General features: G+C 45.5%; 1 protein-coding gene across 2 annotated transcripts in view; it reads left to right on the top strand.

Moving 5' to 3' along the window:
• The first annotated feature begins 355 nt into the window (after positions 1-355).
• The window catches only part of LOC310773962 (G patch domain-containing protein 2-like), a 28,584-nt gene continuing 7,090 nt past the window's right edge, over positions 356-21,849 (top strand). Inside the window, exons 1-9 of one of the 2 annotated variants that reach the window (XM_083634001.1) lie at positions 356-384; positions 2,626-3,318; positions 11,155-11,216; positions 12,256-12,414; positions 12,513-12,592; positions 12,703-12,767; positions 12,908-12,947; positions 13,071-13,162; positions 20,284-20,369. In XM_083634001.1, the coding sequence (XP_083490127.1) occupies positions 2,630-3,318; positions 11,155-11,216; positions 12,256-12,414; positions 12,513-12,592; positions 12,703-12,767; positions 12,908-12,947; positions 13,071-13,162; positions 20,284-20,369 (1,273 nt within the window). In that variant the 5' untranslated portion in view covers positions 356-384; positions 2,626-2,629. The remainder of the gene's footprint in view (positions 385-2,625; positions 3,319-11,154; positions 11,217-12,255; positions 12,415-12,512; positions 12,593-12,702; positions 12,768-12,907; positions 12,948-13,070; positions 13,163-20,283; positions 20,370-21,849) is intronic. The other variant, XM_083634002.1, reaches the window with a different exon arrangement.

The following is a 21,849-nucleotide window of genomic DNA, read 5'->3' as shown; positions in this document are numbered from 1 at the left end:
TTACATGTTTTGTATCCTGATTACAGTAACCGGATTACATGTAAACAGTTACTTCCCAAGCCTGTAAACAGCAATATCATCTATCTTGGCTCAATTGAGTGGCAGTGGGATCAAATAAAATAATCCTGATGGTGGGGGCCGTGGGGGCACTTTGTCCAAGCTTTGTCTGGGGGGGGCTGCAGTTTCAGACTTTGAAACCCCTGCCTCGATCAAAGAAGTAACACGATAACACGATGACGTCTCCGTCGCCGTCTCCCGCGCTGTTTATTTTGCTGGAAAGCTATTGCGAGCCGGATGTTACGTAATCGCTTTGACAGCAAGGCGGAAGTGCGTCAGGGTGTCACAGCAGCTGAGAAAACAAAACAAGTAGGGGAGCTGCGACTGGTGAGTGTCCCCCAAACACAGCGGACTGTCCGCTACGATCACACGATACCACGGTAGCGCTTCTGAGTAGGCACGGGACTCGCTTTACCAGATGGTTTTCGCGTTATATGCTGTTAAACGGCGCGCGTGGCTGATATTTAACGTTAAAGCATGGGATATGTGTGGTAGGCTGTCCTTGTCATTAGCTCACGTGTTAGGTGTTATGTAACACTGCACAGAGGATGCAGCGGACAGCTCGAGACCCTCTGCTATTGTTGTGTTGTGTAGCACTCACGTTATGTAGCTATACTACAGCCGATCATCCCTAGCTAGTTATGACTGTGCTGTAACTGTGCGTTTGCCTCTTATGGATCTGCAAACACTAAAAGCAGCAGGTTTGTTGTGATACCCTCAGTCATACGCCCCCATTTTAGGCTGCTAGGTCTTGAGCGCTGTAGAATCATATTGACGCTGTTTTATGAACAGTCAGCCATGGTCTATGTTCATTTCTGGGCCCATGTTGTTGTTTCGGTTCCGCTTTTTCTTCTTATTACCGTGGATAACTGGCCAAACGTGGGACAATGTGACGTCACGTCTGTCCAGTAGCAGTCCATCCATCCATCTTCAACCCGTGTCCGTGTCTCCCTGTCCCAGCAGGGGATCCCAAACTTCCCTTTCCCTGGCCACATAGCCTAACCTGATGCTGCCAGATGGGGCGGTATACATTGATTAGACAGCTCTGAATGGGATCCTGAGGCATTCCCAGGCCAGCGTGGAGATATAATACTAGCAGTCCAGACAACAGTAAATAATGTCATCTTTTGCAATCAAGCCCCCAGAAATAAAAGTGCTCATGCTTCTTTCTAGACTCACTTTGCAACAATCATAGAGGGAGAAATCAGTAATAAATAATAATAATAATAATAATATTACCTTATATGTGTGGTGGCCTGAAAAAACCCTTCACATGGTGGGAATGTGACATTTTCTTTTTTGTAATATTTCCATAAATTAGAAACTCTTCCCTATATATCCTCCTGTAGGAGGGTCCTAGGAGTGACATGGTAAATGCACAGCACAAACAAAACTGTGAAACAGGAGAATAGATACAAAAACTGGCAGGGGCTCTTGAGCTGTTGATGGAAACTGCAAGATGGAGAAAGTTACAGTGGTTCGGATACGTAACAAGAAAAAATGGGTCCCTAGCAACAAATACCATCATGCACGGTGCACATGAAGAAGAGGTGTAGGAAGGTCGCGGGGAGAATGGGTGATGGACATAAAGAGGTGGACGGGGAAAGCGGTGGTGGAGTGCGTGAGACTGGCAGCAGATCGGGATGTTTGGAGATGGGTGGTGATGTCATCAAAGTGCCCCAACAGCCCCGGGCTACAGGAGAGACCTGACCTGACCCCTATATATGACTTTTTGAATGACGGTGATAGCTCTCTCGGATCAAAAGTTATGAGTATTTTAATCTTATATGTCTAAAAGTAAAATGTCAGAAAAATGGCTTTAAACATTCAACATCAATATTTGCTACAGTGGCATTCCACCAAAACCATAAAAATAAATATTTTCCCTTTTGTTTTATGAAAATATTTTTTCACCATGATGTAGGCTACTATGGTAGTCTATGGAGATGAAAGTAACCAAATCACTCAAAATCTCAAAATACCTGCAAAAATCATTTTGGACCTTCTTTGACTCATTGCTAACCATGTGCAGCAGCGACATATGCAATGCAGTCACATAGACATTGCATTGAGTAACAGGAGTCACTTTTTCTTGACTAGTGCTGAAGTAGAGGCAGGGTGAAGGAAAGTGGGTTGTTTGTACACCAAAAAAGTAAATTACAACACTATCACAAAATATCTCATGTAATGTATTGATCATTATAAATTGAGGATATTTAACAGTGTAAGTATGAGTATATTCTTCCTGTAACAGTCAATGCATTTTTGGTTGTACCCTTTTACCTTGCAATTTAGCAAGCCATGTCCTCAACTTCTTGAGTCACCAACATCCACAGATATCTTCCCTGCCATCCCTGTCTCCTACAAAACGCACATTTGCGTCAGCATTCATTACATGCGATTATGTCATTGTTGTTGCGTGCCAAGCAAACCAGTGGACTGCTTGAGTTACCCTGCTCACACCTAACACAATGTATATTTGATGTACCGAGATCTAAATTGTTTAAATAACTGTCACAACAGCAATAAAGTTAAGAATCTCATGTCTTGTTTTTCCCTGGGCTTCAGCAACATGATGGATGAGCTGGTGCAGGACCTGGTGTCCGCCCTGGAGCAGAGCTCGGAGCAGACCAAGCTGGGGGAGCTGTGGGAGGAGATGGTCCTGAGCCCGTTGCAGCAGCGCAGGCAGATCCGCCGACGCAGAGGCCGCAAGCGCCGCTGCGACTCCTCCCTGTTCCCGCTGGTGCACCGGCGCTGCCTGAGCGAGGCCTCAGAGTCCAGCTTGGACGAGGCGGCCAAAGACTTCCGGGGGGAGAACGCCTTCGCTGCCCCCTCCACCACCACGCCGTCTGCAGCCAACTGCAGCGACTCGGACGACATGATTGTGACCGACCGCTGGCACTCTTTCGCCGGCGGCTCTGCCAAGACCAGGCAGCACTCTTGGCCGGAGTCTGACTCCTTCACAGAGAATACCCCGGGAAGGCCGCTCCGCAGACGGCGTAAGGTCAAGCGCGTGACCTCTGACGTCACGGTCAGCTTGCAGCAGAAGTTAAAGGTCTCTGGTGTGGTGGAAAGGCGGGGCTGTGGCCACAGAGCGTCGAAGAAGCAGCGTCTGTTGCAGGTAAAGAAGAGGTCCGGCTGGGTGGGAGCAGACAGACAGGCCCAGGGCACCGCCCTGATGGATAAGGAGTGCTGGAGGGATAAGATCACACTGGAGGCCAAGGAACAGAGAGATGCCTCAGATGAGAACATGTCTGAAGGGTAATGTGTTACAGTATATTCAAACTCAGCTCTTCCTTCATTGCATTATTACACAGTCAGGCCCAGAGGCAAAGATCCACTCACCATCTGAAGTCCATGTAGATGTTTAGGTCCATTATCTGTGACAAATAAGCATTTTCAGTTCCCAAAGGCCTACATTTAATTTACAAATTTGCAGCAAACCAAATGTTAACCCTGCCTTTGGTTAAAGAGACAGGATTAAAGACACGTTGGAGGATGTGCTCAAAATGCTAAAAGCCCTTTTTACCCTTTGAATGGAAAGTTACCAAGGCAGTTAAACCCATAATATAAAAGTCAGAGGCATAACTACTATCAGACAGAAGCAATTAAACAAGGCGACATTTAAGATGATCTATACTGCCTGTCTTCATCTAGCCACTTGTCAATATTCAGTGTGTCCTCATCTAAACCAAAGAATGTATCACAATCATGCCACTCCACTTTAAAGTATTGAGTTGACATTAAAAATGAATGATATAGTCCCTTCATCCTCATCTCCTGTAGCTGAGATGATCACCAGGGAGGGATCTTTGATAGTTATGCCTCGGGGCATCTGCCAGCTCATTATTTCATTTTGAGAAATATTGTCACAAATAAATAAGTGATTTGGGGTGGTATTGATTACTTTTGAAATGAATTCCTGTCTTGGGCCTGGTAATTAAGGGCTGTGCCTGTCCCACCATCCCAGAGTGCACCCTCTTGTATGCATTTTATTTAGCGACAGTAAATTTTCTGTAACTGAAAGCTGATATATGACTAGCACCATGCTTCCTCCGACACATGCACAGTTGCCAGCCGCTTCTTTTCACCTGACGGGGGGAGCTTCACCGGCAGGACATGGATCCATGCACGTGGATCACGCTATTCCCACCAGTTCCCTTCCACCCCGACCAGAGGAGGCGCTAGTGCAGCGACCAGGACACGGATCCAGCTTCCCACCCACAGGCACCAGCCAATCGTGCCCGTATGGACGCCCGACCAAGCCGGAGGTAACACGGGGGTGCAAACCTGCGACCCTCATGTTGGTAGGCAGGGAATCTACCACTACACTACCTGGACACCAGCTTATAAAAATAGTTTTACTTGCTTAAACCAAATGACACCAGCTATATTTAGAAACAGGAGAGACCATAGAAAATTTCGATTTCAAAACGTAAAAAAAAAAAAAAAACGTGCACAATGTTGTTCACAAATGTCCTCAATGGACAATGACAATGAAACGAATGGAAAGGACGTAGTCACAGAGGCCCTTCACACTGCTAAGGCCTCATCCCTCTCCTCTGTCCTTGTCTTCCTTGACCTGTCTGCTGCTTTCGATACAGTCAACCACCAAATCCTTCTCTCCATTCCGTCTGACCTCGGCATCTCAGGTTCTGCACACTCCTGGTTTGCTTCCTATCTCTCTAACTGCTCATACCAGGTCTTATGGAGAGGGTCCCTCTACAGATCCTGCCCTCTTATCACTGGTGTCCCCCAGGGCTCAGTCCTGGGCCCCTTGCTTTTCCTTCTCTATATCAGATCTCTTGGCCATCAATCTTGGTAAGACAGAGCTACTCTTCCTCCCAGGGAAAGACTGCCCTCTCGCAGATCTCTCCATCTCCATTGACAATACCACAGTGCTTCCCTCCAACAGCTAAGAACTTTGGGGTGATCCTTGACAACCAGCTGTCTTGCTCGGCCAACATTGCTGCGACAGCACGCTCCTGTAGGTTCTCCCTGTACAACATCCGCAAAATCCGTCCCTTTCTCACGAGGGAAGCGACGCAACTCCTGGTCCAGTCACTTATCATCTCCCGCCTGGACTACTGCAACGTGCTTCTGGCCGGCCTAACTGCCTCTGACATCCAACTGCTTCAGCTCATTCAGAACGCTGCAGCCTGTCTGGTGTTCAACCAACCCAAATTCTCTCATGTCACTCCCCTCTTCCGGGATCTTCACTGGCTTCCCATCTCGGCACGCATCAAATTCAAGACACTGGTACTGGCCTACAGGGCACAGACAGCTCCTCTGTACCTACAATCTATGGTCAGGTTCCAAACCTCTCACCGCTCTCTCCGCTCCTCCACCAGTGCAGGACGCCTCGCCCCTCCTTCGCTACGGGGGCTCAAAAGTCACTCATCCCGATCGCGACTCTTCTCGTCCCTGGCACCGCAATGGTGGAATGAGCTCCCACCTACTGTATGGTCAGGATGGCCGCTTCACTGCCAATCTTTTGGCAAAGACTAAAAACACACCTTTTCAGGATCCCCCTGGCCCCTTCTTGAACTAACATCTTTCTCTCTCTTTCAAAAAAAAACTTTACCACTCTATTCCTTCAAGAGTTATAGCTGTCATAGATTATGTTGCATAGTTGATTTCTCTATTGTTGACCAAATATTTTATTGTAAGTCGCTTTGGATAAAAGTTTTACGTAAATTACGTAATGTAATGTAGTGTAATGACACAGTTATGGGCAAGCCTGTAACATGTTCAGTTTAAAGGGGTCTCAAACAATATAGTGTTGCTTGTAATACGTATATGCTTGCCTATTGGTAAGGTAAAAAAAAAGTAGCCTACAAATGGTGAATAAAATAAAGATTAATGAATGAAAATAATTTAGGCTAAGCCGAGCACAGGCAAGGACACTATTTAGGCTGAACAAAAAAGATATTTCTAAATATCCCGGTATAGGCCTTATTCGATTGACGTCACTCACGTACGGGCACGCCCACCGCCGCCATATTGTCGACCTAGCGCTGCAGCTCTATGTGACAACCTATGTGAGAGCAGTGTTTATAGGAAGCTAGCCGCCGTTAGCGTTACCTGTATCGTTCCTATTTTGTTCGGATGGTGACCTGCGTTAGGCATGGCTGTAGTAATGACAGCAATACAGTCCCCGTGGTTTGTTTCTATCTCTACCGTCCTCAGACGTGAAGGGAGCGAGACTGGGGATACGTCAGCAGCACAGGAGATGTGTGGATAGTTGGACAGGTGAAACTTTCTGACAGCTCCTCACAGCAAAGTCTGTTCACCTCGTTCTTTTGTTTATTTATTACAGGCATTAACGGCAGCATACAAACAACAACTCTGGGGTTTTTATTGCTGTCATTACCATCGCTATTTTGTAATGGAACAGAAACGACAATAAGGCTGTTACTAGTTGTCAGCTGCAGCGCCGTGTGTGCGTGCGCAGGATGGTATGTCAACAATATGGTGCCGTCCAGGGTTAGCGAATAAGGTCTATACCGTAATACCTTAATAGCGCCCAAGCCTAGTGAAATCTTCTATGATCTCACCTGATTCTAAATATAGTTGAATTTGCTTGATTTGACCAAGTAAAAAAAATTATAAGCATTTTACGAAATGTCTAGATGGGAAAATGAATGGCGGATGAAATCTCTTGGTGCGCATGCTGAAGCAGGAAGTGATGTCGACTTTGGCTCTCTCTCTATATATAGTGGCATCAAACAGACAAATGATCAGTTCAATTCCAAAATGTGATTTCTGACAATTAAAAGCAGCCACTTTTTCTCAGAAAACATTTGCTGGCATAAAAGTACTCATGATAGAATACTATTAAAATTATTAGCAAACCGAGATTGTTTTGCTTGTAACATAGTAGCACTTTTCGTGAAATCATTCTTATGTATGAATTGTTGAGTAACCTTTTCTTTCTTTCATAATGTATATAGTGTTTTAAATGCCTCAAATGGTCCATATTATTATGTATAATGGTCTGACACCTCGACGAATATGGTCAGTGTGTCATATGACGTACAATCTAGGGATCTTCTTGAGCTAGTTGTTTGAGCCTGGCTGCTCCCATTCCCAAAGCCTCCCCTCCTGCCACACTCCTCCACACTGTATTCCCCTTGATGATCTCATTATCTGTTGGATCATAAAAAAAGTGAGAAGAAGACGTTTGCGGTAACCAATAATGGGACAGACAGAGGGCTTTACATCTTCTGGTTTAATTTGTGCTGACCTCCCTAGCCCCTTAACGGTGCTTGTTTTCTTACTTTATGGAAAAATCAATAGCCGTTCTGACAGAAAACAGCTCCGGAGAAGAAATAAATGGGAACACCATGGCACACTGTCAATCATTTCTCACTTACAACAGCAACGCTCTTGATTGCTGCTCAGTAGACTGCCACACTGTACCGAAGGCTGAACAATCTAATGCTGGGGCCATAGGATATGAAAACATTGCAGCCATGATGAAGGCTTGACAGTGGTACAACAGCAGTGTTTATACTCAGAGAGTCCATGGTCCATTTGATGTCAGACACAGATGCCATTGTTGAAATGCCTTTTTAACCACCTGGATTTCTTCGCTCTCCATTCATTCCATTAACCTTTTCCTGCAATGCGTCTGGTCTCTTAAAACATCCCTTTCCTCAAGGTCACTTGTCATATCGTGCATACTGAGCAGAGCGTTCCTCAAGGTCACTCCTCATATCGTGGATACTGAGCAGAGCGTTCCTCAAGGTCACTCCTCATATCGTGCATACTGAGCAGAGCGTTCCTCAAGGTCACTCCTCATATCGTGCATACTGAGCAGAGCGTTCCTCAAGGTCACTCCTCATATCGTGCATACTGAGCAGAGCGTTCCTCAAGGTCACTCCTCATATCGTGCATACTGAGCAGAGCGTTCCTCAAGGTCACTCGTCATATCCTGCATACTGAGCAGAGCGTTCCTCAAGGTCACTCGTCATATCCTGCATACTGAGCAGAGTGTTCCTCATGGTCACTCCTCATATCGTGCATACTGAGCAGAGCGTTCCTCAAGGTCACTCCTCATATCGTGCATACTGAGCAGAGTGTTCCTCATGGTCACTCCTCATATCGTGTATACTGAGCAGAGCGTAGCCACCCAAATGCAAGGGGAGCAGATGTTGGCAGCTCCGGTCGGGCTCCACATCCTTGATTAGACCTGGCCCACCCTGCCGGCAGTGAGGCCACCTGGCGCCCAGGCTGGCCCAGCAAGCAGGCCTCACCTGTGGGTAGACGCCGTCCCAGGCTCAGCCTCCGTCTCCAGCTGTGTGTGTGCTCTTACTGGTGATGTTGATTTCACCACGGGCAACCTTGCCACCGGAAAGAAACAAAGCCATTGTACGCGCTTTTCTCACAGCCGGCTTTTATCGAGCTCCAATTTATATTTTGAAAAGTCGGAGGAGTTTTTGGTAAAGCCGAGCAGCATTTGCCGAAGTTCATTTTCATAAATCTCTGAGACTAATCCAATTACTGCAGCTCAGGGAGGGTGGGATAACCTTATAATCAGACACCCATGGAAGAGGGCATGGATTTGGGTTGGGGCAGCTTGTTTGAAGAGCCCACAGATCCATTGTTATCAGCGCTTTGCCCCCCTCCGTCTCTGCCTCTGCTTTCTTCCTCTGCAGAACGAGCCCGGGCTCAATAAATGGCGGCGAGCCCATAATCTGTGTGCAAACTGCTGTGCCTCTCCCACGAGCCCAGGATTATATCCTAATGATTAGTGTGCTCATCTGGATACTGTGTTTTGCTTCACCTCTCTGCCTTGTATAGAGACAATGGGGCCATGTGGGGAATCGATTAGTTCAGCCCTAAAACACTGGAATACAGTTCTTGTGTCTGCCCTTGTCTTTGTTTCACCACGGACATATGGTATATTAGCTAATTAAGACTTATTTGTTGTTATGGTACCTCATGCTAAATAAGTTGTCTTATTTTTCTGAGTGGGGGAAGTGCTATTTTCTGCAAGGCCTTTGGCGTCGGTCCCGTTTGATGAGGTGTAAACAAACATTGGAATGTGATATCCCTCCACTTGTAGTTCTACATGAAACTAAAGACAAAGTTGGGCAACAATGTTTGTCAACTTTTCTTAACAAAGGTCACTGTTGAAGAAAGAAAAGAGGTGTTGCTTTTGCTCTGGAGAAAAATGGCCGTCTCAATTATTCATGGAATTAATTAGGCAGTACTTAATGGAAACGGTCTCACATCGGCCCTGGGCTGCTCCAAGCGACATCACATTACACCTTTAATACGGATAAATACTTAATGGGTGTCTCTAATTAATTGTTTATACCTGTGATTCTTTTTCAAACTTTGCACAAAATCCCTCTGATGAGGAGCAAACACATTTATCAGCATGGAGGAAGACGCCATACTGCTGCAAATTGTTTATCATCATCGGTTCATTTTTCTGTTTTTAAAAGTCGACACCTAATCGATAAACAGCACTGGGTCCACCATTGAATTCTATGACTCTGGTAGCACCTACACACTTTACTCTGGTAGCACCTACACACTTTACTCTGGTAGCACCTACACACTTTACTCTGGTAGCACCTACACACTGATGCTGGTCAGGGGAGCAGTGCACTCCAGATGCCAGGCTGTGTGTCCAGAGGTGGGGTACAGCTGAGCCGAGGCCTGGGGAGTCAGAGTCTGGGTGGAGATGGGGCACAGGGACGGTCCCAGGCCTGCTTGGCTAGGCCAGACATCCTCCAGATTCCCTGGAGAGGCCTGGTCCCTCTCACATCTGCTTCTTGTGTATGTGAGATGATGATGCAGGACCATCTGGCCAGAGAGAGGTGAGATGATGCAGGACCATCTGGCCAGAGAGAGGTGAGATGATGCAGGACCATCTGGCCAGAGAGACGCACAGGCCGGACGGCCGGGTTTCTGATCCTGCCGTCACCGTCACGTCTCTGCAATATGGCAAAGCACCGTATCAGCGCATATCTGTCAGCCTCGCTCTGCAAGGTCAGCGCTGATCACCATGAAGCAAAATGCAAGGCAATCAAGAGCATCAGCCTCAACCACTCCCAATGGAGAATACTCTCCTAAAGGAGTTTGAATGGCCAGTAGCATCATTTAAGCTAGCTGGCATTCTGTGAGGAATTTTAGGAAATATAAGGAGCCCATCTCCCCCAACCTATGACTTACAGTAGATGTAGTCAGATGTATTGGAAATAGAATTAAACATGAATATCAATTTAAAGAAAGCAGCTAGAAATACATATTAATAGATGCAAAAATGTCTTGCAGGTTCATCAAAAACAATGGCAATAATGTGACAATTGGTATTTTGTCAAAAAGAAGAAGTAGTTTTGTGAGCACCTATCCCTCCATCACTATCACCCCTCCGGCTCTCCCCGTGACCTTGGAGTGTCTGGAGCTCCCAGTCCACGGTGGCTGAGGTGTGACAGAGGCAGAGGAGGAGCTCAGGGCCATGTGGGGGATCGGAGGGGGCACAGAGGGTGTGGAGGCAGTGTATACAGGGGTTGCCTGGGGGTGTGGAGATCAGCAGCCCAGGCAGCAGATGTTGTCCAGTTGTTGTGTGGAGGCACGTCTGTGTGGGTGTCTCTCTCTGTGTGGGGCACACCCAGAAGGGGGGGTGGGCAGGGGAATGTGTTTTGCTCTCCTGTCATCCTCCACAACGCAGGCCAGATTAGATTGGAGCTGACAGCGGAGGATATTCAATTAGATTGTGCATGTCACTCAGTGGCTTCCATCAGACTCCTTCCCCTTGCCTTTGTGTTTGCTCTCGCAACAAGGGAGAACGGAGCGCGCTCTGTCTTTTTCTGTCATTTCCATTTATGTCGACCTCTAGCTCCGCTCCTCTTCATTATCCTTATTATTGAATGTTACATGTTAAATGTTGACATTACGGGGGCATGTACATTTTTGATTAACATTGTTCACTTCTCAAATGCTACAACATTGTCTGACCCAGGGACCCATCAATTTTGACATTATAAATCAAAATAGAGTTCTTCCTCCTCAAATGTCATTGTAGAGTCAAAAGTCAATGATATTTGATCGTTCAAGTATGTTTTTCCTCTTCCTTTGCAGTGAAACAAGCAGTATTTGCAGCAGTGACCCTGGCCTTTACACCACTGATGAAGGGAGACAAGGTACAAGACAATTTATCATTCTAACATACAGGGAACATTACATTTTCTCCGGATTGTGCAACATTGTCATAAGGTACTATGGTCAAACAAACAAACAAACAAACCAAAAATGCAAATGAACGCAGCTGATTGATTTTGTTTTTCCATGCTCTTGTTATAGAGTCTTTGCAGCTTACAGAGCTTTCTTGCTTGAGGAAAGAACGGCGCCGGGTGGTCAGAATTGGACTTTGTGGGAATGCCGGGGCGAGAGAGAGGTTTTGATACAATGGGCTGGTTGCTGGGCAGCCAGGCGACTCTAATAAGACGTTGTCATGTCGTGTTAATGAGCGCTGAAGCCTTTGCTAATCTCGTTAGCCGTGGTGGGGCCAGGCGGCCTCTGATTTAACAGTTGTCACTACACCTTGACTGTGAAGAGGCATGCTTCCTGCATGCACTGTGCTGACTGACAGCTCTGAGGAGAGCTCGCTGTCTGGGGATGAGACTGGCTTGGGACTGTCCAGCTGTCTGCTGGTGTGTCATTAAAGGGATAGTTCACCCCCCAAATGGAAATTCAAGTAATTATTTCCTCAAATCCATGCCATTTGAAACTCCATTGCAGTGTGTAGGACCGTCAAACATAGAGCGAGTTATCCCCTCTTGTAGTTCCATCTCAGCCTTCTCAAGATGACGGGTTCATCTTTTTACAGCTCCAAAAAAGCATAGATAAAAAGTCCATCAGATTTAATCGGAGTGTTTTGTAGCCCAGTGGCACTGTGGGTCCAAAACGTCACACGTGCACACTACAGCTTTCTGGTGGGAGACTGCTCACTACTATCACTACTGTAGGGTGACTGTGCACATGACCAGAGCATTATCAGAGAGGACAATATAGAGATAATGAGGTAAATGTTGTACTTTTGAACCCACAGGGCAATGAGTAGGATTATGCTGCATGATTTGATTTATGCTTTTTCCATTCCTCATTTTTGGGGTGAACTATTCCTGTCTACGTATGTCCGTTAGAAAAAGTGTTAACCCATGTGCTTTCCTGTGCGTGCAGGTGATGATGAGCAGAGCGACTGGTTCTTCGAGGGAGACTGTGGAGCAGGGAAGAGCGTGGCCAGTCTGCTGCCCAGCTGGGACTCAGACACCCAGCTCTCCCTGGAGGACAAACGGCCCTCGCCCACCTTCCTGCAGCCCGCACGGCCCTCACAGAGAGGTGATGGAGGACGCTGTGCTCTCACTTACATAAGCACTCATCTTCTTGTCTGAGCCTTCCTCAACACAGGAGAGTAAATGCGGTGTGTTCCGTTGCAGGGTATCATGCCCGCGTTAACCGACTGCCTGGCACCGCTGCCCGTTGCATCAGGAGGGGTCGGAGGAGGCTTCCCAGCAAGGTGACAGCAAAGGCGCCAGTCTTCATCATCTACATACTCCATCTCTAGACCTACAACTGCTGCCTGAAAAGCCTTACACAGTGTTCACATTCTCATTTTCTGTCTTTCAGGACAACACTATGCCAATGTTTGTGGAGAGATTGAAGCACTTTTCTCCAGATTCTTACCAGAGAGAGTAAGATCCACTGTTTAGAATTGCTTGGTTCATGTCTTTTTTTTTATTTTTAGAAAAGTTATATACACTCTTGAGGCAGTAAGTCCGTCTGTTTCACAGCTTTACATCCAGTCATTCTACTTTGATTATCCTCCTTTTAGTTTTTGGCTGCCTTCTATTGGAAAACGAGACCGAAGCCAGGTATGTGACAATATTGCTTTGCTGGTTTTCACAATTTTACAAAGCTTGATCTTTTTATACCAATTTGTTCAGACTCTTCTGAAATGGCAAACTCTAAACAGTATTGGTACTTGTTATTTCCAGTTCAACCCTTTATGTCCATTACCTGTGTATCCCATTGGCATGGTGTCAGATAGCTCCCATCGCAGATGTTCCTCCTCAAACTGCAAAAACAGGTAGGTGATGCCATGCGAAATAAAGCAGCCTCTCAAGGGCCTTTTGGAGACACCATCGAGTATTTTCCTGTAAAGCTCAATATATTGATGGACAAATCCATGGTCTACTCTCTTAAATGAATCAGTTACAGAGCATAGGTCGCTTTTAACTATAGAGTAATCTATCTTAGGTTTAGTACCTCAGAGACTGTGTGTGTGTGTGTGTGTGTGTGTGTGTGTGTGTGTGTGTGTGTGTGTGTGTGTGTGTGTGTGTGTGTGTGTGTGTGTGTGTGTGTGTGTGTGTGTGTGTGTGTGTGTGTGTGTGTGTGTGTGTGAGAGAGAGAGAGAGAGAGAGAGCTGCTAAAGAGAGCCAAGCAGGTCTTTAGGAGCCCTCCTCCAGTGACCACTTTACCCTCCTCTCAGACCCCCCCCCCCCCCAGACTGTTTGGGAAATACTTCATGCGATTGACCATCTCCATCTCAACCATCAAAATAAGATTAACATGTAGAGGAGGGGAATCAGGGAACAGGACACACACCCACATGTGTGTCAATTAAGATGAATGAGTTGTTACTCACTCACTCTCTCTCACACACACACACACACACACACACACACACACACATTTTTGCCTTGTAAATTAATGATTTCAAATCAGTCATGTTTGAAAAATAAAATATTCATGGTAGGACCCAGTGAAAGGGAATTTTCATATTATATGTGATATATTCCTATGTGGTATATTCCTTTGCTACAGAGAATAAACCATTTAAAAAAAAAACATGGAGAAAAAAACAAAACGAAAAAAAAACAAAACAAAACACGATTTCAGACGGACAAGCCCGTCTTTATTGTCACACGGTTACACATCAACACATGCACGGAGGGCCACAAACACACACATGCTGACGGTGGCCGGTGAAATTTGTCCTCTGCATTTAACCCATCCTGGCTTTGTCCTTTCCTCCGGGGGGCAGGCCAGGAGCAGTGGTCGCTTTCTCGTACAGCGCCCGGGGACCGACTTCGGATGTTGTCGTCACTGGTCGGATGACGATGACGATCTGATCTTCTGCATGTTTTTAATGGGGGGGGGGGGGGGGGTTATATACGGAGGAACCCCCCTGGGGGAGCACGGGGAGAACATGCAAACATTATGATGCATACATGCAGTACTGTAAACACACACATACCATATGTTTACAACGAAATGGCAAGGCTTTGGACTCTGGGATGAACTGACAATGGATAGCAGCAGGTGGAACGCATAGTTTCAGTTGGGCTTGAATTTAGTAGTTTTCAAGGTCAGCTTTCCCAAATAGAGAAATATAGTGTTGACGTATGACATGCAGATTCAATTCCCTGGATTTCTGGAACTGCAGAAGATTTTTTTTTTTAGTTTATCTAAAAGATGTTTGTCAAAGTCTCACATTGCTCCAAGTCATCCCTGGAACTGTTGGATCTGCATGGGGGACTATTGAGAGGCTGAGCAGCCCCTTGGCCTCAAGACTGTGGGACTCTATTGTTTCCACTCTGCCTATTTATGATGCATTCTTAATTTTGTTTCAAGCGCCCCCCCCTCTCTCTCTCTGTCTCTCTCTCTCTCTCTGTCTCTCTCTCTCTCTCTGTCTCTCTCTCTCTCTCTCTCTCTCTCTCTCTCTCTCTCTGTCTCTCTCTCTCTCTCTGTCTCTCTCTCTCTCGGGTTGTTTCACAGAGCGCTGAGAGCGCTCCACCACTCCTTGATGAGGGCAAAAACACGACCGCTATGAAAAGCCCCCAACTTCTTAGGGCTTTCTTTTCTAAACTGGCCCTTTCTTCTCCACCTGAAAGGTTCCTTCAGATTCCAGTTCCAGGCATTGTGAATACTAATTTCTCTCTATTAAAAAGCCCTCATATCCCTGCCATGCTCTCATTTGAATGGCGGACCCCGGGGAGGCCTCTTAATTCCTTTATAGCGGCACTCAAGACCCTTCACTTCAAAAAGTAGAAATCATACTCCCAAATGAAGCAGGCAGAGAGGGGGGATTGACGAGAGGGGCTTCTGATGTGTCCCGTCGGACGGCGCGAGCTCCATCCATCTCCCCAAGCTGCTCAAATCCACTCTCCGGTGAGATGGCTCCTCTGTCCTTACCGAGCCAGCTCTGCACACATGGCACCCATTGACTTCCCTCTTCTCCCTCAGTCAACTCTGATACAACACAGTTATAACTAATGATCCTTATGCATAGCGCCTCTACCTATATATAGCCTAGCCCAATAACGATAGCAGTTGTATTGTGTATAATAACAATGACAGCTCCAAGATTAAACTGAGAGATTGTGTAATATTGTTCATGCAGCAGCTTGATCCCAGCAAACTTAAAAACGGCCAGTCTTGACCTCTTCACTATATTTTCATTTCTTTTTAACAACTTACCCGCATGATCGATTTTCTTTAGCGCTGAGCTCCCATACATCTGACTTGTCTTTGTTTTCAAACACCCTTGAGAGAAAAGTGTTTTCTCTGTGGGCAAAGTGTAAGCATTCATCTTGTATCGCGGCCAGGTTGAAATGATACTGTATTAATAAAAGCTGTTTGGCGGGAGTTGACGGCAACAATCAGAGATTTGATGTTAAGTGATAAAGGCTGTATGGGGTTGCGTGAGATTTATCCTCGTATCGGCGCATGAATAGGGGCGATGCTTTGTGGGATTTGGCTCTAATGCTCGGGGCTGGCGGCCATGTTAAAATGCATAGCCACCTCCCACCTCAGCCAGGCACCAGCAGCTTTTATCTATTGACTTATTTATTTCTAAATGACATTTGCACTGTGAGATAAATCATAGTCTTACGCCACTCCCTTCCCAGTTCTCATTTTAATTGTGAGATCTCGGTGTCAGCAGTTAGTATATTGGTGTGAGTGGCCTATTGATTATTGATTTGGAGCTATTGATTCTGTTCCCAGGAGACCCTAATCCTTTCTGATTCATTTGAATACCTCTATTAATCTTGAGATCCTGCTCACACCTGAAGCGCCATGTACCCTAATGAAAATAGATGGCCATTTTGTAACTGCAGCTCCTCGCTCCCCTTTTGATTTATTATTTTTAATTGATATATCTGCTTTTTGATGTGGGCACCAAAATTACAATTGACCCTGTGTCACTGCTGTTTAACTCGGCACCCTAAGGGACGACACTGCATTTAGAAGTGTCTCATATGACCTGAACACACATTTTCCTCAATGTCCTTTTGTCTTTGATAGAATTTAGTTGTTGACTGTCTTCATTGCATATAATTAGTTTTTCCATTGCTGCTTTTTCAGTCGTAGGAGTGTTTAGTTTTCTAACCACTATTTAAAAAAAGTTGAGGGAAAGCAACCAGCCAGCATCTGCTCTGCTGTATAAGATGAAGTGACAGATGTTAAACGATATCAACTGTGTTCTGCTTTTTTGCCGGTTCATTTAGACTTACGCTGAGCCAGCTAACGTGCTTATAAAAAGCCTTTGGGTTCCTCTCTGAGATGAATGGCGGTGTTTTGCCTCGGTTAATGAGCCAGCTGATGGTATTCTCCTGTTTGATTAGCATTGTGCTAAGCGTCTCGGCGGGCTCCTGGTGGCTCTGCCTCTCAGCCCTCGGTAGCAGGGGAGGGCCCTCACCTCCCTGCAGGGCGCAGGGCCCCCAGAGAGCTGTGGCCCCGCTGTAATGAGGGAAGAGATAGAGAGATGGACCTCCGCACATTAACACCAAATGCATCAGGGTATTACTTTTAATACTGCGGGCGTGCCCCGTGAAATAATGCGACGTTTAAACGCGGATCGATTTTGGAATTAAAAAGTTAGTTTGCAAAGATTTACTGTGGGGAGTTCAATGTCTGAGCTCTTTATCAGGGGTGCAAATGGCTGGTTATGTGCTGTCCGACAGAGCTACGATTGAGGGATCGATAGCTGCGTGATTTACTAACTGGAGAACAGGTAATCAATAAGTATAAAAGTAAATGAAATATGCATTACTGGGATTTTATTAGAGAGGGGTAGCAGGGAGAGAATAACGGTCAAGCCATTTATTTTTATATCTATTGATTATACAACATAGAGACTTCGCTCAAAGCGCGCCCTGCACAGCTCCCGACGCCCCGCGCCTGCACCCCGTCATGTGATTTATGGGTGTTGAGGTCATGGAACACGCAGCCTGTTAAAAGGCTGCCCTGACAGGACCGTCGCCACACGTGCCTGCCTGCCTGCCTGCCTGCCTGCCCAGGTTGTGAGCTTTATGTAGCCTGCAGTCCTTAGATGAGCTGCCATGGTTAACGAGGAGATCTCCTCCTCATGGCACGCTGTTGTTCTGCAGTGTGTCAACAACTCACTTTTTTTACAGGTTGATTGGCATTTTCAAACAGCGCACCATGTTATTTAAATTGTCTCTTGGATGCAGTCTACTGTAGCTGTTTATCAGCGTCGTAGTTCTGCTTGATTCTTCTGCGTTATCACGGTTTCTCATTATAGACGGTTTTCACGGAATTGTGTTGCTAGGGAACAGTTTGGAACCTAGCTTATGTCCTGTCAGTTATTGTAAAGCAAACACTGCAGCAGGAAGTACGCTGGGGCAATTTAGAATGTTTATATTGTCGAGTTGAAACCGTCTATAGCTCACTCACACTCAAAATCTCTCTTTCCCCCCCCCCCCCCCCCCCCCCCCCCCAAAAAAAAAACCCCTCAAACACACAGAGTGTGAACCTATCACATTGACTGCCCCCGCCCCCCACCCCCAGTGATGCAGGGGACCTTGACCTTAGGTTTACATCTCAGGAGTCAGGGCTATGAGATCGTGGGGGGGCTTTTCCTATTTCAGGGCTCCTGACATATGACACAGGAGGAGGCACAGAGTAGGTGTAATTTGTTTATGTGAGCTCTGCAATGACTCAGCCACACGACCCCGACACCTCTTCCACTCCTCATCTAATATATCTGAAAACTCTTCCACTCCTCATCTAATATATCTGAAAACTCTTCCACTCCTCATCTAATATATCTGAAAACTCTTCCACTCCTCATCTAATATATCTGAAAACTCTTCCACTCCTCATCTAATATATCTGAAAACTCTTTCACTCCTCATCTAATATATCTGAAAACTCTTCCATTCCTCATCTAATATATCTGAAAACTCTTTCACTCCTCATCTAATATATCTGAAAACTCTTTCACTCCTCATCTAATATATCTGAAAACTATTTCACTCCTCATCTAATATATCTGAAAACTCTTCCACTCCTCATCTAATATATCTGAAAACTCTTCCACTCCTCATCTAATATATCTGAAAACTCTTTCACTCCTCATCTAATATATCTGAAAACTCTTTCACTCCTCATCTAATATATCTGAAAACTCTTCCACTCCTCATCTAATATATCTGAAAACTCTTCCACTCCTCATCTAATATATCTGAAAACTCTTCCACTCCTCATCTAATATATCTGAAAACTCTTTCACTCCTCATCTAATATATCTGAAAACTCTTCCATTCCTCATCTAATATATCTGAAAACTCTTTCACTCCTCATCTAATATATCTGAAAACTCTTTCACTCCTCATCTAATATATCTGAAAACTATTTCACTCCTCATCTAATATATCTGAAAACTCTTCCACTCCTCATCTAATATATCTGAAAACTCTTCCACTCCTCATCTAATATATCTGAAAACTCTTTCACTCCTCATCTAATATATCTGAAAACTCTTCCACTCCTCATCTAATATATCTGAAAACTCCTAATATATCTGAAAACTCTTCCACTCCTCATCTAATATATCTGAAAACTCTTTCACTCCTCATCTAATATATCTGAAAACTCTTCCATTCCTCATCTAATATATCTGAAAACTCTTCCATTCCTCATCTAATATATCTGAAAACTCTTCCATTCCTCATCTAATATATCTGAAAACTCTTCCATTCCTCATCTAATATATCTGAAAACTCTTCCACTCCTCATCTAATATATCTGAAAACTCTTCCACTCCTCATCTAATATATCTGAAAACTCTTCCGTTCCTCATCTAATATATCTGAAAACTCTTCCACTCCTCATCTAATATATCTGAAAACTCTTCCACTCCTCATCTAATATATCTGAAAACTCTTCCATTCCTCATCTAATATATCTGAAAACTCTTCCATTCCTCATCTAATATATCTGAAAACTCTTCCATTCCTCATCTAATATATCTGAAAACTCTTCCACTCCTCATCTAATATATCTGAAAACTCTTCCACTCCTCATCTAATATATCTGAAAACTCTTCCGTTCCTCATCTAATATATCTGAAAACTCTTCCACTCCTCATCTAATATATCTGAAAACTCTTCCACTCCTCATCTAATATATCTGAAAACTCTTCCATTCCTCATCTAATATACTGAGAAGGCTCACGAGAGAGACTGAGGGAGAGGGAGAGAGAGGGGAAGAGAGACTGAGGGAGAGAGAGTAGAGAGAGAGGGGGAGAGAGAGGAGAGGAGGAGAGGGAGGGACAGAGGAGAGGGAGGGATAGAGAGGAGAGAGAGAGGGGGAGAGAGACTGAAGGAGACGCGTGCCAATAGGGCAAGCAAGGCCACACAGCAGCCGAGCTGTGGGCAAGGCCACGCAGCGACTTGAGCTGCAGGACAGGCGAGGCCACGGTAGCGCGCTGATGATGTCATCAGTGATGTCATAAGACTGATAATGACATTAGTGATGTCATAAGGGGGCACACACACACCCACGTGCATGTAAACTTAAGGGGAATAACATTTTGTGAGCAACACACACACACCCGCCCGTGCCAATAGGGCAGGTGAGGCCACGCAGCAGCCGAGTTGTGTATGCAAGCTGCAGGGCGGGCGAGCCCACGCAGCAGGTGAGCCTAGGAATCGAGTGAGCGAGATACCTAGTATCTGAAAACTCTTCCACTCCTCATCTAATATATCGGAAAACGCATGCAAAATCAGGATGTGGCAAAATATGCCCCTTACGGTTGCAGTGTTTGGATCTGTGTGGACAGGCTTTTAGTGTCGTCTATGACATTATTTCATTTATACACTGGAGGGACATGTGTGTATTGTGGGTGGGGTTGTGTCACCACCTTTAACGTGTGTCTGGTGTGTCTCTCGTGTCCCCCAGGCAGACCAATGCCCCTCTGGGACTGTTATGTACAGGAGACATCAAGAGGAGGAGGAAGACTGTTGCTGTGTCCGTCACCACATCAGGTAACAGACAACACACGCTAAGGAATCTCTGGCCTTCTCCACTCTCACTTTATGTTATTAACCGTTCTGTTATTAGACACCCCCTCACACACACAGGTTAACCCCATGTTTAGAATGATGGGCCTCCTCTGGCTGGTCAGGGCGCCTGTTCGGGGGGGGGGGGGGCACTGGGGAGAATAGTGTGATCCTCCCATGCGCTACATTCTGCCAGTGAAACTCACTGTCAGGTGAACAGAAGGGGTGATTGATTGCACATGTATCAGAGGAAGCATGTGCTAGTCTACGGCTTGGAGGGTTGGAGCAACAACTGCGACAACAAGGGGATTTGGCCAAGTACAATTGGGGGGAAATCCGAAAAAACGTATTTAAAAATAAATAAATAAAATGTCGAGAATGATAGCTTTTACGCAAACAAAGCACCTTGAATTGTAGGTATTTTTCTCAGATGTAAAAAAATCTAATAAAAAATCTACCCGCAATCCGACATCACAATATGCAAAGGGTGAGTCTTGTCTATTGTGAGTGCAGATTTGCGAACAGCAGAGGGAAGTCTACTGCACAGTGAGGAGAGCAGGACAGAGCAGAGTGTAGAACAGCAGAGGGAAGTCTACTGCACAGTGAGGAGAGCAGCACAGAGCAGAGTGTAGAACAGCAGAGGGAAGTCTACTGCACAGTGAGGAGAGCAGCACAGAGCAGAGTGTAGAACAGCAGAGGAGAAGTGTGATGTGGGCCGGGCCCTATTGGAGGTGGCACTGAGCAGTTTGGGCCGGTGGAGCTGCCATTTCTCATTAGTCTGACGGCTCGGGGCCTTGTGTCTTTGCCGGATTGAAATCTGAATTGGTTTGTCCACCTTTTCTCCTAAGTCCCCTCTCTATGCTCCGCTCCTGCAGCTGCTGTTTGTCATTTAAATAACAAATGCTGCTGGTTCCCTGATTTAGTGAGGGGTGCAGGCCTCTGATGTATATTAATATTGCCGCACAGTGCACTGTACCGGGGTCCATCATTCATTTGGATAAAAGAGGTGGAATTTAAAAACAGCCAATGCTTTACTGGGATACAGATTGCATCCATTTATTGCACTGAGTGATGGAACGGCCGGCAACTCTGTCCTTCACCTCGCCGGCGCTGAACCACTTCCCATAAAACTAAGAAAAGATTCACCCCTGCCCCTCAAAGACCCCTCATATCCCACATGAGAGAGGGGCTTCCCTCACTTCCTCCCTGCACAACTACACTTTACAGCTCCACAGTCAGTTGGCAAAATAAAAAGTCACTTCAACAAACATGATAGATTGTTTGAGAGATAGTTGTTTCATTTATTTTTCACAAATTAAATTAAATATTGGGGTATTCCCGGGGTGGGGCGCATATACTGTAATAAACTAATAAAAACGAAGTACAAATAAGACAACAAATGCTCACAATAATATTTGAATAAACATAATTTCATTAAATGTTATTATACTTAAATGTGTATACT

The sequence above is a fragment of the Poromitra crassiceps genome, assembly GCF_964638095.1.
Source record: "Poromitra crassiceps genome assembly, chromosome: 3".
NCBI classification, from domain to species: Eukaryota; Metazoa; Chordata; class Actinopteri; order Beryciformes; family Melamphaidae; genus Poromitra; species Poromitra crassiceps.
The sequence above is the reverse complement of the archived record's forward strand: the minus strand, read 5'-3'. Positions and strand labels throughout refer to the sequence as shown.